The sequence below is a fragment of the Ornithodoros turicata genome, chromosome 9 (assembly GCF_037126465.1).
Source record: "Ornithodoros turicata isolate Travis chromosome 9, ASM3712646v1, whole genome shotgun sequence".
Classification (NCBI taxonomy): Eukaryota; Metazoa; Arthropoda; class Arachnida; order Ixodida; family Argasidae; genus Ornithodoros; species Ornithodoros turicata.
In genome coordinates this window covers 5,821,156-5,838,113 of record NC_088209.1, presented here as the reverse complement: position 1 = coordinate 5,838,113, position 16,958 = coordinate 5,821,156, and the positions used below count along the sequence as shown (strand labels likewise).

The 16,958-nt window shown below is 47.4% G+C and overlaps 2 protein-coding genes across 4 annotated transcripts in view; both read right to left on the bottom strand.

The window, feature by feature from the left end:
- The window catches only part of LOC135368070 (ecotropic viral integration site 5 ortholog-like), a 176,687-nt gene that overhangs the window by 149,047 nt on the left and 10,682 nt on the right, over nucleotides 1-16,958 (bottom strand). The window contains exon 1 of one of the 3 annotated variants that reach the window (XM_064601147.1): nucleotides 2,588-2,684. The exons of the other annotated variants lie outside the window; for them this stretch is intronic. The gene's annotated coding sequence lies outside the window, so the exon portion shown is untranslated. Of the gene's footprint in view, nucleotides 1-2,587; nucleotides 2,685-16,958 lie in introns of those variants that run through there. 3 annotated transcript variants of the gene reach the window in all.
- LOC135369359 (uncharacterized) lies at nucleotides 9,857-10,654 on the bottom strand. The gene has a single exon (XM_064602953.1). The coding sequence runs from the start codon at nucleotides 10,652-10,654 to the stop codon at nucleotides 9,857-9,859; it is 798 nt and encodes a 265-aa protein (XP_064459023.1).

The window sequence follows — 16,958 nt, the reverse complement described above, 5'->3', positions numbered from 1 at the left end:
GCGACGTGAAGACGCGACTTATCGTTAAAAGAAGCTTTCTCTTGGGTCAGGCAGTGACCACTAGACTGGTTATATTTCCTTTTCTGGTCGAGTTTCGTTCGAGGAACGCACGACAGCTAGTGGTCAATTTTTTTAACCTAAAAATATCGTGTTCCTCGAGAACACGTTATGCTGGCCCGAATGCTTTACTAATTGGTCAACGCATATGTCGTGCGTTGTAGTAATGCTCTAGTACAGATTACTTTAGAGGAGCTCAGCTCATGATACGTGAACTGGTGACGCGGGAATTTGGCTAGTCTTTCTCGTGGTGCGATGGCGAGTTTTCGGGATTTTGACCCTATTGTAAAGCAGTGCCGAAGACTGCGTCGCAGCTCCAAGCGTTCAAACTGCTGCAACGACGAGTCGCAGAAGCGACTACAGAACTATAAGCAAAATGACCTTCTGAGACAGATTTGGAGAATAAAGCTGTATCCGGCTGTATGAAGCTGATGCGTTTGTTTATTGGACTCGAGCAACTCGAGAGAGTCGAGTCCTGGTGGGCGAAAATCACGTTGTCCACGTGACAGCAACTCCCGTTTTAAAATTAGAGTACTCAACACTAGAGGTGGGTCGCCATAGACGCTAGCTCGCTAAAGTAGATGACATAATACGACTCTGATACGTCTCGACTCTGACTCACGCTAGTTGAATACATTTCAACCACCACAACGAAGTAAAAAAACTGCATGTTTAAACATGTACATGTTCCCTAAGAGCTGACTTGCTGCACGTACGTATGTAGCCGACTTGTTTGCTTTTAGACTCAGTGTTATACGCATCCAATGCAGTTTTCTAGCCGTATACACTTGACGAGCAATTTGACGCATTTTAATTTTATAAGCGCAATTTGGACAAAAACTGTCACAGGACGAGGCTGCAGCCCTACTGATTACAGTATACTTTCGTTAAAACTCCACGCTGTCCCGGACGAAATACCTGCATTTTGAAGAGGATTATTCCGAAGCAGCACTGCCGGCGCTCGGATTCGAACCCGGGTCTACCAGTCTCGACGTGGAGCTTCCGTGGGGCCACACCTTTTATCGAATAGCGATATATTTTTTCCCCCTCGGTTCCACGCACTTCGTTATAACGAAGACTTATCGTATATCCACACTGCCATGAAAAGGCTTACCGTTTTAATTTCAAAAACTCGGTTCGTTCCGAGCGCCGCTATGCTGTCAACTTCCGTTTCTCGTCTCGAAGTCGTCGCAACCGCCACTTCCTGTTTTTAAAGTGCCCAGCACCGTAGGTTTTGAGATATAAGAAAAGTGAACGACCTGTTCGAGTCCGGTTCCGTTTTACGGCGAACTAAGCATGATCTATTTTACTTTAGTGAACTTCACAAGGGTGTGCGATTGAGCTATTATCGAACGTAATCGTCAAGTTTTGTGTAGTTTTGCGTGCGGCTGGCGGAGCGAACGCCTTTGTTGGTGACAATTTTGCGTGTATACGTTCATATCCTCAAAGGGGGCGTACGCCCCCACTCTATCCTCAAATCAGAAGCGATGCTCATTCGGTGTTGTGCAAACGGATCTTCAGCACATAGCACGCTGAGGGACAACCGACCGTTATCACTCATGATTTGCGTGGGGCGTGCGTCCTTTTGTGACAATTAATGTAACTTTGTAAGTGTTACAAAGAAACGTATGCATCCCGTTTTCAACAAATCAGGGCAGAGGACGACGTCATTCTGGATTGCGGTCGGCTAGTTGAGTGCTATGCGGTGAAGTTCTTTTTTTTTTTTTCCGCTTTCTCCACGCTTCGAACCTTGTCAACGCCTTGTGATTGTGTGACCGTGTGTGTGACTTTTCAGTTTTAGTTTTGTGTTCTTCGTTTTCCTTTTCTTTTCTTCTTTGTCTTCTCCTTTTCTTCCCTTCTTTTTCTTTCCCTTTTCTTTCCTCCCCTTTTTCCTACTACGAGATGAACATTCCAGGACATGACAGAGATAAATTGCTGCACAGGGCCAACAAGTTGTTGCTGCATATCAGAAAACCATACAGAAATACGATGGTTGCGAAAAATGTTCGTTTACTTTTTTGTTAGCCGCCACCGCAGCGAACGACGCCACGTTGAATGAGCGTCGCGCGAAAATTACGTCGGGATTTTTATTCACCGAGAACTGTCGGGTAAGCCACGTACACGCTAGGAAAAACACCGAAAAACGCCGATTTCGCGAGAATAAATAAACATCGAAAAACATAGGCCGAATCCGCCCAAAAGTGAAAACTGAAAACGCGGAACCCTCGTTATCGCCTCGCGCGGGGGTTCCGTGACCATTAATGGCGATTTCGTCTGGTCGATAAGGGATCCGCCATAGAGCAGCAAAATACGGCAGGGCGGGAACAAATCCGCCAGCGAGAAAAACAATTACGCAGGGGCCGCGCCGGAAGTCGTCGCCCACATCCGGCAAACTCGGCGAGTCGGCAGTAAAACTCCCTAATGTTCGGCCTCGCAAAATCCGGAGGTGACGGCACTGATTCGGAAAAGTTCCGAGGCCTCGGAAGCTACTTCTTCTTCTTCTACGTCCTCTCAAAAGATGGCCACTAACCTTCATCTTTCATTTTCTTCCTCACGACCTTCTCTTTCCTTGCAGTACGTGACGATGCCCAGAGCAGCGAAGCCAACAACGGGCGCGTTAGGTTCGTGCTCCGAGAACGTTCCCTCTTTCAGGGGATCACTTAACACCTCCAAAGTGACTTCCGGTGCACGTTCCCGGGTGCACCCTGCGCACCCCTTCTTCCGTGCTGGGGAGCCAGGGAACGCTGGGGAAGAGCGAGGCCAGTTCCGGGGCGTGACGCATGTTCCGGTGTACTGCCTTTCGAAATGGCGCAACCGTTGGAACACGTTGCAACCGCCCATGCTCTTTGTGTTTCCGGAATCATCGGATGTCGGCGCTAAATAGTTATACGATTATAGAGGACTGCTATGATCTACTGCTATGTTTACTTAAAAGCAGACGACAAAAGAAAGCTCGATAGGCGGCGCGCGCTCAGCGGCTCTGGCGCTCGGCTTCCGGATAGGCTCACAAACACCATTAAGTAGAGACACCAAGGGTACGTTCCCCTGAAAACCCGGGTTATGGCGCTCGGGAGCCTGCTTAACGCGCCCAACGGCTCCTCCTTTTTTTTTTATACCGGGTGTCTCAGTTAAATCCCCGGGCTAAATAATTCGCGAACCGGTGCCCCAATCGAATAACTTTGTTTCTTACGAGTATCTGTCCGATACCACCTACAAGCTGCGCACCGTGTCAATGAGTGGGAGGCGCTTATTATTTAAATAAAAACTCGAACGAGTTTCGCGAAAACAAACGTACCTACTAGAGCAGGGCGCCGTCGGCATTAAAATGGGTACTACCCCTTTTGGGACCTTCAGTAGATACCTTTTAGAGAAAAATCTGCAACCGAAGCGGGTCATTTGTTGCAGTAATTAATTTGTTTCGGTTTACATATTTTTGTCGCAGCTCGTCGCGGTGAAGCGCAAAAGGACGCTCTTTCACTCCCATGTCCACCAATGAATTACGTCCGTTTGCGCTTCGCCGCGACCAGCCGCGACAAAAATACGTAAACCGAAACCAATTAATTACTGCAACAAATGACCCGCTTCGGTTGCAGATTTTTCTCTAAAATGTATCTACTGAAGGTCCCAAAAGGGGTAATACCCATTTTAATGCCGACGGCGCCCTGCTTTAGAAGTTAGCTTTTCTCACGAAACTCGTTTGAATTTTTATTTAAATAATGAGCGCCTCCCGCTCATTCACGCAGTGCGCTTCTTGTAGGCGGTATTGGACAAATACTTGTAATAAAGAAAGTTATTCGATTGGTGCACCGGTTCGCGAATTATATAGCCCGGGGATTTAACTGAGACACCTGGTATACAGTAAACATATATCGCCCACCCCACCCCCAACAACGGCAAGCTTCAAGAATTCGGGAAAAACCCGGTATCTACCCGAAATCCTTGCGGCCCTTCAACTTGTCGTTCTAGATAAACCGTCGGAGAAGTGAATCATACTATCAGAAAGGAGAGCTATTTGTGCTCCTTTTATATAATCCCCTCCTGCAGGAGTCAAAGACAAGCATTTGTGGAGATCGGGCAAGTGTTTGAATGGCGCGGTAATTCACTGCCACAGTTCCGAGCGGAAATATAAAGATTCTTGTTTCTCGTCCCAGTGTCACAGCAGTGGCTCGTTTCATATGCCTTTCGTTTCACCCGAAAATTCCCGGATGACATATCAAACAGCGATCGTAGCACCCGATTTCTCCCCGAATTACCGTGCGTAAATAGCGCCCGATTTCTCCGTCCCGAATTTGAAAAACCCGAAAACGAAGAACCCTACCAGCAGTGAAACATGCTACGTCACATTGATCCTATTATGTCGCCAAGAAGATCCGGAAGGTCCTCCACGGTACTCTTGTTAATGAAAATCCCCACTTATTATCCGTTTAAATAGGGCTCTCGTTCTTGTTCTTGGTGTTGTCTGTGGCGTTCTTGGCAGGGTCAAAGCACCATTCCATGGAAATACTTTGCGTGGTTTATTCCTGCGAAACAACTTCATGAATGAAACGGAGTTTGGAGGCAATGCCAGACGTTATTTCATTGCTTCGCTGTCTTCCGCTTTTGCTAACCGTGTATTCACACGAGCGACATCCTCACTGAATATTCTAGTGAAAGCCGGAAAAAGCGAAAACATTGCTCACATTGCCGAAGTTCCGTCCCGTGTTATGCTGAGCATTCACACGGTGCGGAATATCGGGAGTGGCGTACTGCGCGTTTAGCAGACGACACCGTCGGCGTCTTTTCCTGTCGTCTGCTACGGAATATCTTGTGGCTGTGTAGCAGGATATTCCCCAAGGTTAGCAGTGTACGTGAAGACACGACGTTGAGCGCTCGCGCTCACGTGACAGCAGAAAGCTGTGACGCTTTTCGCATCTTCCGCCTCTAGGGGAATGTCGCTCGTGTGAATACACGGTAAATTTATTTTTTACTCCGAATTTCCGATCTTTTACGTGACTGAGAATTTCACGCAACGGCGTTGCACTTTGATATACAGGGTGTTTCATAAATCCCCGGGCTAAATAATTCGCGAACGGGTGCACCAGCCGAAGAACTTCGTTTCTTACGAGTATCTGTCCGATACCACCTACAAGCTGCGCACCGTGTCAATGAGTGGGAGGCGCTCATTATTTAAATAAAAACTCGAACGAGTTCGCGAAAAAAAAAACGTAACTACTAGAGCAGGGCACTGTCGGCATTAAAATGGGTACTACCCTTTTTGGAACATTCAGTGGACAGCAGTTAGAGAAAAATCTGCCACCGGAGCGGATCATTCGTTGCAGTAATTAATTGGTTTCGGTTTACATATTTTTGTCGCGGCTGGTCGTGGTGAAGAGCAAACGGGACGCTCTTCCGCTCCCTTATCCACCAATAAATTACCCCCTTTTGCGTTTCGCCGCTACCCGCCGCGACAAAAATGGGCCAATGCAGAAAATTACTCGTAGAACACCATATGTGCAACATGCAACCACAGTGAAGTTCCCAGAACAAGCGGGTTGAAGCGGGGTAGTTGGTTGAAGCACATACTTGAGTGAAAATGCAGCAAGAGACGCGGACAGGCGGGTTAAAACATATAAGACGGGAGACCTGCAGACTCGCAACTAGCAGAAGTTTAACGGGAGGGGACAAATATATACAGAACAAAGAACAGCCAACCAACTGCAACACAGTAGGAAGCTTGAAGTGAATTTGCCACACAGTACTAACACATGGATCGATAACAAAATGCAAATTATTACACGTGCAAATGCCTTTTGTTATCGATCCACGTGTTACTATACTTTGTGGCAAATTCACTTCAAGCTTCTACGGTGTTGCAATTGGTTGGCTGCTCCTTGTTCTGTGTATATTTGTCTCCTCCCATTAAACTTCTGCTAGTTGCGAGTCTGCAGGTACCCCGTCTTATATGTTTTAACCCGCCTGTCCGTGTCTCTTGTTGCATTTTCGATCAAAGTATGAAGTTCCCAGAAACATTTAAACTTCGTCGTAACTCCCATCCCAATTCTTTTCTTTTTTACAACAGCATCCCAGAAACATTTTGCTCACATTTGCTCGTATCGGCGTTATACGGACCACAATAAAGTGCTTACACTGCGCACGCCTCTCTGGTGTGAAAATGTAATCTTTTTGCTATAGGAGACGAGCGCGGTTATGTAAGGCCTACTAACATCGCACGTCCGTTGTGTACAGCCCACCACATCGACAGGACTATTGCACGCCTATGGGAACTATATGGAGAGGAAGTACCGGCTCCATCATAGATTAGTGTGGTGCCAGCATCGCGTATATACTGGGCACCTTCACGGTCTGCAGAGTCCCGTTTTCGATTAGTTCCGCTTTTGGAGTGAACCGAAAACCGACAATTGATATAAATTATGTAGAAGAAAGAAAAACTACCGTGGGGGGAGCGTTTAAAATATGGCACCTCTAGAAGCTGCGTTTTCTCTTCTATATCCTCATTATTCTTACTTAGGGAGCGCCTCAGCTTATGACGCATGGAAAACGGAGCGCTACAATTTCACGCTCCGGGTTCTGTGAAGAATAGAGGTATATGTGGGATGAGGAGACCTCGGTGAGAAATCCACGTCAATAATGGGAGGGATTAAATCACGCAGCCAACAACTACTATAAATAATGATGATGCGGTGGGGTTATTCTCCTTTCCAGGATCAGGACGTTAGCCGGGATAATGTCCGCGCTAGCGTATTAGAGCTGGAGTGACAAACATTGGCTTCACGCGCAGAATGGTATACTCGGCATTCTCGCGTTTCAGTATCGATAGTTTCAGCTTCTTGACAGTGACCACAGCTGGTCACAGGCAGTCAAACCTATAGAGCCGATCTTGAAGAGCTGAGAGTTGGTGAACGCAGATCCAGTGCGTAGCATATATGCAGCATGGTATGTATGCCTCGAGGAAGGGCTTTCATGGGAAGAAGGGGGCGATGATGTCACGTATTCCAGAGTGGCACAGTTCAGCAAGCTGCTGAACGGCCATTTGTCTGTCGATGTCATCAGTAGTGGGTATAAACAAGCTCAGGTGTGCCGAGGACGCTAGCTGCTCCGCCCTTTCGTTGCCGTCGGTATATATACCGACATGTGGGACGGGATCCACTGGAAGGCGATGTCTCCTCCGGTTTGTTTATGCTGAGCGCACGATCTTCCGATGCTTCGCGCTAAGATGTTGTCACACGTGGGGTTCATCACGTCCCATAGAGCGCTTCTGGAGTCTGTGAGTAGGACTGCCCTGGCGAACCCTCGCACCTAGACCGCAGCAGCTGCGTGCAGGAGAGCCAAGAGTCCAGCAGTCGTGGAGGATATCGGGTAACGCGATGTTCTCCATTGCCAGGCCACGTTCACGTATAGGATGTACAACGCATAAGTAGCACTTTTGGTACGGTCGTCAATAGAGCCATCTATGAATACTAGAGTATGTGAGTGGTAGACATCGCTTATCATGCTCTCAGCCGCCAGTCAAGTGACCAGGGGGCTGTACACCCTCTTTTTATGAATGCCTGGAACGTTAAACGTTGTAGCAGGTACAAACTCCCGCCATGGCGCCGAAGGTGATCCAGCAGGATGTTGAGGCGAGCTCTCACTGTGGGCCAGCGGGCTAGTAGCGTATACGCCTGCAAAGCGGCCGAGGGACATGTGCGACCTTCTTACGAGGGCAGAGAAAAGGGAGTGCTTATTGCTTCCGGACGTGGCCAGCTCGTCTAAGTACCGGAGCACCCTAAACTCGAAATGGATACTAACGGGCTTTTTTTTTTGGCTTCCAGGTCAGTCTCGGTAATTCCAGTGAGGCTGGCTAGGTATTTCAAGCGCCATTCTTATTCCGCCCGACGGAGTCGCTCAAAGCCTGCCATTGTGTAGGTCCCAGATCTACGTACGATGACACTTACAGGATACGCGAGAGAATAAGGGCTCTGTGCAGCGTCAGCAGCGAACTTGAACTGCAGCCCCATGACTTGCCACTGATCCTTCGGAGTAAATTAAGAGCGTTATTGTCTTTACAAACCGTCAGGTTCACTAGCCAACCAGCATAAGGCACTGTCAATGGTGACGCAAAGATAACGGCAAGCCTCACATCTTGGGATGAGGGTGATGTTGAAGAGAGTTGACGGAGAGATTAGGGAAACCCTCATCCGCACAGTTTTGGCAGGGAATGCAAAGAACTCACAAACGAAGAACTGTGTAACAATTTAGATGAATATTTTGTCTCCGTGGGGCCATAAACTAGCACAAGCTTTTGTTGGCACCGTTACTAGTGATTATTTACGCTATTTGGGTCACGCATGCTTCGTGGGTCATGCATGGGTTATGCACGCGCAACAGCTTCGTATTTGACCCTATTACTGCAGAGAAAATAATCAGCACTGTACGTGAAACGAAGTGTAATACGGCACCAGGAGTAGACGGGATGAATATTTCTCTACTCAAGGGTACCGCGGACATTTTTTCTCACCCACTGTGCTATCTTTTCTACCAAGCCATAAATAATGAGGTATATCCCGATGCATTGAAAGTATACACTCTTAGAAATGAACTTCACCACATAGCGCGCTCCTAGCCAACCATCATCTCGAATGATATCGTTATCTGCCCTGATTTGTTGAAAACGGGAGGCGTACGCCTTTTTTGTGACGTGGCGTCGTTCGCTGCGGTGGCGGCTAACAAAAAAGTAAACGAACATTTTTCGCAACCATCGTATTTCTGTATGGTTTTCTGATATGCATCAACAACTTGCTGGCCCTGTGCAGCAATTTATCTCTGTCGTGTCCTGGAATGTTCATCTCGTAGTAGGAAAAAAGGGGAGGAAAGAAAAGGGAAAGAAAAAGAAGGGAAGAAAAGGAGAAGACAAAGAAGAAAAGAAAAGGAAAACGAAGAACACAAAACTAAAACTGAAAAGTCCCACACACGGTCACACAATCACAAGGCGTTGACAAGGTTCGAAGCGTGGTGAAAGCGGAGGAGCGTAGTGGTGACTGCCCACTGGGACGACTGACGAATGGGACCCAGTAAGGTAGCCGGGTTCCGGAAGAAATGGTCCCGGAAAAAATGGTCCCGGAAGAAATGGTCCCGGAAGAAATGGTCCCGGAAAAAGTGGTCCCGGAAGAAATGGTCCCAGGCGGAGAGGGCGGAAAAAATGGTCCCGAGTCCAAAGCTTCGCGTGCTTGCTCCGTAAGCAGTGTAAAGAAAGATTTCCTCATTGACAATTCACCCTTATTTCATTAAGTAAAATAGCTTAACGATGCTTGATACTTAATTAATTGACGAAAAAATTAAAATAAAAGTACTTCCGGGTGGTCGAGAGAAGCGTTATTGCGCACTTATACTTATGGGAAAGACAAGGAATGATTCCGAATTCGCTTGTAATAGACCTCTATCAGGGGAACGTCACTCTGACGTACCCATGACGTCTGGTAGGCAAATTCGAAACCGAAACCGTGCACATGAGGCTTCGCGGGCAAGTGCTTTCCCATCAAAACTAATGACGGCCGCAACTTGTTATTCAGTGCCAGAGCAGTCATTTATGAGTTACCGTAATTGACTATTTTAATTAATGAAAATTTGTGCCTGTTGTGAATAGAAAGTTGTACGGCAGAGCCATACGATGCATTTTTCGTGAATTTGATTTCCAGCGACAGTGTATAACGAAATAAAAATTAGTAAAAAAAGACTACATTCAAACTCAGTGCCAAAAACTTCGAACTCGCTCATTTATTGTGCGACAACAAGTCATGTCCGAAACTTAGAAGCACGCGACTTATGTGCGAGCACGCAAACGCACAGCGTGTCCCACACCCCTCAGAAAGCTTTCCAGAGTCCTCCTGTCGTCTACAAAATCTTGGCAGAGACGTCGAAGCCTTTCCTGCAACTGTAGGGTGGTGGTCCTTTGCCTCTTTGCGGGTGGAGCGCCGGCTAGTGACTGCGTCATCTTTCCTTCTACCGCTGAGTGCTCCAGGCGCAGTGTGGCTATTGCTCGCCATACTGTGGGGTGGGAATGGCCTACCAGACTGCTGAATCTTCTATTCCATGCCTCTGAGTGGTTGTTCGTTCTGGCGCCACCTTCCAATGTAGCTTCATGGACGTTCCACACTTCCGGTGGAAACCGAGGTGGTGTGCGACGAATCCGGGGGTTTTCGTCTAGTCTTCCAACGTGTCGGTATGTCCCGTTCACGTACGTCTCATCAAAGTATGCGATAACAGCTTCCACCCCTTCTGGAGCGACGGCCTTCACGAAGTTCATCCCTGCCTCAACGTCATCAAGGGGAAGGAAGGCCAGGCCATCCAGCATGCCGATAAAGTGACGAAAATCCTCGTCGTCTTGATACCTCGAAGCCAGTCCCAGTTGCTGGATCTTTGAGTACGTACTTTGACATAAGTGAAAGAAGCAGCCTCTTGTTTGTACTTCTTCACCCAAGATGGCCTTCACTGCGTTCATGGCGCCTTTTTCGAAGTCCGTGATGACGACATCTGGTGAGGGCATCATACCCTGGGCACTGCACGCATCGACGACGGCTTGAAAAAGTTCCTCATACGCTTCCTGCGTTTTTGACGTCATGAAAGCGTACACAACTGATACAGCGCTGTCTCCAAGAGGAGCTAAAATGAAATAAAGCTGTGTGAATAGCTTCGGGGCAACATCGAAGTTCCCGTCCATGAACCATAACATGCTCTCACTTAAAAGCCTGAGCCCACTTACTGCCGCGAACACAACGAGTCGGTTCTCCGCGTCGGGTCCGTTGTCATAGATCAAGAAACGTTCTGGGGTGGAGCCACTCGTCAATGCCCAGTCACCATCGATTATAAGCTCACGGAGGGACGCTGGTTGAGGTGGATAAATCGAAGACCTCTGAGCACGAACACATCGCTTCAGGCTGTCTTCGCATATGAGCAATGTCTTCTCCCCAGCAGTAAGGCACACGGTGGCTTGAGCAACAATTGCAGCTGGCCGTTCTGTCGATGACATCGCCATGTTCTTCATCCTGCACCGAGCCTTGGCAATGTTGACGGCGCCGCTGTCGGGTGGATGGTCGTGAGATGCGCTCACCCTGCAATCGTCTCCACCCTCTCCACTGCACACCACAGCTCCTTTGCAACCAGTGCGCCGCCTGACACAGCGCCAGCGGGTCCCCGAGGCCACTGGCTTGTGTTTCGTATACAGGTAACCACCCACGCACAGTTTGTCACCTCCTTTGTTGGACTCTAAAATTTCCATGCTTGGAAACACGGGTCAGAAATCTGAAAATGCGTGAAAGGTACTACTGAATAAAACATGAAGCGAACAGGAAGCGAACATTATAAGTGTCTCAAATAGCAGTGCATTGTAAATCATCGTGGTCATGTTAATAAATTTGCTGTATAATCCCGTTGGTAGTTCACAGGCGCCGTTAAAATAAATACTTGAACTGAATTGGGTTGAACCGTAGTGGAAGTAAACTTAACAGAACGATAAAACAACGTATAGCTCATTTTGGGTGCCGTGTACTTCATATGCAAAGTCTAGCTTCTGCTCTACACCCTTCGAAGTAAGGTAAGAATTCTACCTCCTGGTGATGTGAATGTCAACACCGTTACATCAACCATTAACATTACGTGCCAAGGAATTCGATAATCACAAAATAGAACGATATCATAAAACATCATGCTTACCAGTTGGACTGGAGATGAAACGATGTCTCTCGGTGCTCCAAGACTCTAACTGTCCAGAAACATTTGCTAACCCCAAATATATACCGACGGATGCAAGAATAGCTCATTTCCTTCCACCACATTTCCGAGAACAAACAGGGTCAGTAACCCGACGGCCGGGGTCAGAGTCAGCGGAACAGTAGCCCCACATGAAAGTTTAGAATACATCAAAGCACGAAAACCCAGGACAAAGAAGCATGTAAAGGAGATTCCACTTACAGCAACCTGAAAGCGTTTAAGGTGACTCAACGCCCTCATTGCGTTTTTTGTCCGGATTTTCAAGTGTCCGTGGTCAATGCTTTCTGTGGCATTCTTTTACTTTTTTCGTGGGGGAACAAACTGTCCCAACGTAGCTATTTGTACCAGAACACGTGTGCTGGCCGCTACGACAAAAGGTCTTTTCGACCCCCCCCCCCCCAAAAAAAAAGGAAATAAAAAAGAATGATAGGAATGGATGGGCCTCTGCCGTTGACAGGAACCGAATCTCGTAACCACGTGACTCCGAAGTTGGACTATAGTTAGTCCCCGTGTAGCTCTAAGGAGACGGACACCAATCCCACAGAGGCAGGTGGTTTTAACTCTCGCAAACAAAAGCGAAAACACGCGAAAGAATGCCGCCTAGCAAAGATTACATTAAATGACACTGAGAGAAGTCGGCCGAGGGCGAACTATCGGGGTGTATGGGGTTAATGAAGTAGTCCGTATTCGACCGTGTAACCGCGCCCCTCTCACTGCCCACGGACACACGCAGTTGCGCCTAAAGCGGATACACGGCGAAACGACTTTGCACCGAGATATCCGTGCACCGAAATGTCCGAGCTCTGGAATGTCCGTGCACCGAGACGTCCGTGCTCCGAAATGTGCAGCGGATGTGCAGCAAAATGTCATGCACCGAAAGGTCCTATACCCTGTATTGCGATCTCATACAACATTGTGAATTTGGCTCCGCTTCAAATAATCGCACTTAGCGAGCCTAAAATGCTCTTACATCGTTAAAATACGCACTGATCAATATAGACCACATGACGAATGTGTACTGAAGTGGAAGTGGGATTCCAAGCGGAAGACCTTAAAAAAAGAAGTCGGGACCATTTTTTCCGCCCTCTCCGCCTGGGACCATTTCTTCCGGGACCATTCCTTCCGGGACCATTTCTTCCGGGACCATTTTTTCCGGGACCATTTTTTCCGGGACCATTTCTTCCTGGACCATTTCTTCCTGGACATAGTGCCGTAGCCAAAAAGAAAAAAAAGAACTTCACCGCATAGCACTCAACTAGCCGACCGCAATCCAGAATGACGTCGTCCTCTGCCCTGATTTGTTGATAACGGGATGCATACGTTTCTTTGTAACACTTACGAAGTTACATTTGTCACAAAAGGACGCACGCCCCACGCTTTCCACAAATCATGAATGATAACGGTCGGTTGTCCCTCAGCGTGCTATGTGCTGAAGATCCGTTTGCACGACACCGAATGAGCATCGCTTCTGATTTGAGGATAGAGTGGGGGCGTACGCCCCCTTTGAGGATATGAACGTATACGCGCAAAATTGTCACCAACAAAGGCGTGCGCTCCGCCAGCCGCCTGTGAGCAACAAAGCCGCCGATTACTGCACAAAACTTGACGATTACGTTCGATAATAGCTCGATCGCACACCCTTGTGAAGTTCACTACAGTAAAGTACACTCTTAAAAATGAACTTCACCGCATAGCACGCTCCTAGCCAACCATCATCTCGAATGATATAGTTATCTGCCCTGATTTGTTGAAAACGGGAGGCGTACGCCTTTTTTGTGACAATTATGAACAGCATAAGTGTCACAAAAAAGGCGTACGCCTCCCGTTTTCAACAAATCGGGGCAGATAACGATATCATTCGACATAATGTTTGGCTAGGAGCGTGCTATGCGGTGAAGTTCATTTTTAAGAGTGTGGGGTAGTCCCTGTATTTAAAGCCGACAATTAATCCCTTTGTCCTTAGTAATTATCGTCCGATTTCGGTACTCACGTCAATAAGTAAATTCAACTCAATTCAATTCAAGTAAATCAATAAGCACGGGTTTAGATCAGGAAAGTTCACTTCAAGTGCGACACTGCACTCTAAAAACCGAACTTCACCGCATAGCACGCGGTGCGCCAACCATTGCCAAGAATGCTTGCCATTGCCAAGGTTATCGCTTCTGATTCGAAGAGAGAGGGGGGCGTACGCCTTTATGTGGCAATCTTCATATATCCAAATTGTCACAAAAAGGCGTACGCCCACCTCCATCTTCGACTCAGAAGCGATAACCCTATAATTCGTGGCAATGGTTGGCGCACAGCGTGCTATGCGGTGAAGTTCTGTTTTTAGAGTGTGGCAGTCAGTCAACTTAATAATTCAGCCCTAGTTATCTTTTTAGACCTAAAGAAGGCCTTTGACACAGTTAGTTATAATATTCTTTTGGACAAATGAGAACACTACGTATTTAGGGGTCAAAACTAGTGGCGTATTATCGAAGTACGAACAAGTAAGGGTCTGTATTAGGGCCAATCTTATTCTCTCTATTCATTAACGATCTCCCTAATGCCTTAAAGGCTTATCTCCGTTCTTTTACGCGGACGACACAAGTTTGTTTTACTCTTATAAAAATTTGGACCAGATTAGTAGAAGTAGTGTTAAAAATCGTCGAGAGTTAGAAAAGTGGTCATTTTATGATAAACTTACCTTAAACACATCCAAAATCACGTACATTATATTTCACACTGCTCTGGCCTAGAGAGGTGCGAATACTTTTTCGGTTACTGTATGCTATACCGTGATACTACAATCATATCGAGTCAAGTACCTTCGTAATAGTTTTGGTAATACACTATCACGGAGGCCACACGTAACAGCAGTACAAAAGAAACTTGCATACGGCTGCCATGTATTGATTAAATGTAGGAACATATTTCCCAGTCAAGTAATTAGATTATTGTATTTCAGTTACATTCAGACTCACAACACACAATGTCTGGAAGGATGGGGTTGCACATATAAGTCCTATCTGACTGCTCTTGCACGTCTACAAAAGGGGTCTGTAAGAATCATCATGTTCGCAAAATATTCTTCTTCATCCGGGATACTATTTACGCTCTTAAACATATTAACAACTGATAGCACAAACCTCGGCGGTAGCAGGTCATATCCTCCAAACGCCCATTTCCACCGACGTCCCAATTCAACCAAAAGCTCATTTCCTCCAAAAAAATGTTCGGAGGTTCTGGGCTTTCGGTTGATCTGGGCATGCGGGTGGCAGTGACCCATATCCCCCAAGTGATCTTTTCATCCAAGCGCCCAGAACCACCGAAAGCGGGATACTTCAAAGGACACGCGCCCACCGTTTAACAGGGAGAGGAGGAAGGGCGAGCGGTTCCCAAGTATGCGGGAATCCGATGTACATCTCGAGTCAGAGTTAACTGGAACGCCACTTCGACTGGCGGAGCAGCCGGAGCTAAACTCGGGGAGAGAGCAACCCTAGCGGCCCTTACGAGAAATAAAGGCAAATAGTGTTCCGACTGTCCCACTATGGTTGTGTTGCTGTGGAGGTGTAAGCCTTGCCATGAGCTATTGACTCGGCATTGCCCTTAGCTGTGGTTATCGTCGCGATGTTTGTTTGTGTTTGCGGCGATTATGTGAAGGTGTATGCCGGCTGATATCGCACGGATACGATGCCTTTATCTCATTGATACACGCGAAAGCGGTCGCGTTCGCTCAGTGGGGCATTTTCAGATTTGTGATAAAACAAATGAGGATGCACGGGGTCTAGTGGAAAATTTATTGGAGTTGCTGTCCAACTTTGCGCGTATCAATGAGATAACAGCATCGTATCCGCGTGATATCGGCCAGCATACACCTTTACATAATCGTCTCAAACCCAAACAAACATCGCGATGATAACCACCGGTGAGAGTAATGCCGAGTCAACAACTCATGACAAGGCGGACAACCTCGCAGCATCATGGCGAGTGGTGGTCATTTGGTGGCAACTTTTCTTTTCCTTTTTTTTTTTTTTTGCCAGATCCCAAGCAGTCAAGCAATCTTGCATGTTCGCGTGGCACTTTCCGTGCGCCCGGAATTTCCCAGCTATTACTTTTTTCGTCCGGTCTCGAAACGATCGAGCAGCGGGTTGCCCAACTATATCCGGTGTCGTCAAATCCGCACTGCAACGGTGGCGAGTGCTCTCATTGGACCGCACGTCGAAGTTCACGTGATTTAACAGACGACGGAACCCGAAGACAGGCGACCGCGATGGCTCTAGCGTGGTCCAAGCGTACAAACTCTGCCCTGATTCAAAAGGGATGAGGCGAGCCTGATCCTGATCCTAAAACCGCCAGATCCCTGGCACTCATGTTCGGGTGGCAACTGTCACATGATCCAGCTCCGGAGCCGACCTAGCAATTTCCGAGCGCCAGGCAGTGTTGTAATTAAATGACCACCACAATTCGCCATAAGTAGGACAGTGGAAACATTATTTCCCTTTATTTCTCCTAAGCGCTGCTAGGGTGATTCTCTTCCCGATTCAGCGGTCGAAGTGGCGTTCCAGTTAACTCTGCTTCGAGCTGTACTTCCTTCAACTCGCCAGAGAGGGTCACGTGGGTTCCTGACTGCTGCTCATCCGGTGCCCGAAATGTTCTCTAGCATGAGGTATGCGGTCCGTTGATTTGCACAGCTTCCTTTGTTCCCCTGCTTACTAATAATTCTCCTTAGAGATGTAACATATATGACTAATATAAATATGAGAGCTGATACACGAGATCTATATTAAAGAAGCTTGATCGTAGTTGGATAGAAATGACACGACACTCGGTGTGTACAAATGAGATCGTGTTCAAGAAGTGATCTGAACGGAGAGGTATCCCGAAAATGAATTTTATTGGTATGCACGTTGCTGACGGGAGAAGCACTATCTTCGGAAGGTCATTGAAGTTCGCGTCATGATTCACGGAAAAAGAGCATGGTGGGAGTGGTATGTTCTGTGGCTGGAACATTTAGCGGGACGGCGGAAAACAAACAAACCTCAAGCGCCTTCAGAGGAGATCGACAGTTCAGACGATATGTTGGTTTCATGAATTCATACTGTTTGCAAGCTAGGGGTTGTTTCAGTCGGTTAATAGCGTGTTTTCTGAACGTCTGAACTGTATTAACAGAACGC

Coding starts and splice junctions, on each gene's coding strand:
- LOC135369359 (XM_064602953.1), bottom strand. CDS start 10,654: ATGACGTCAAAAACGCAGGAAGCGTATGAGGAACTTTTTCAAGCCGTC.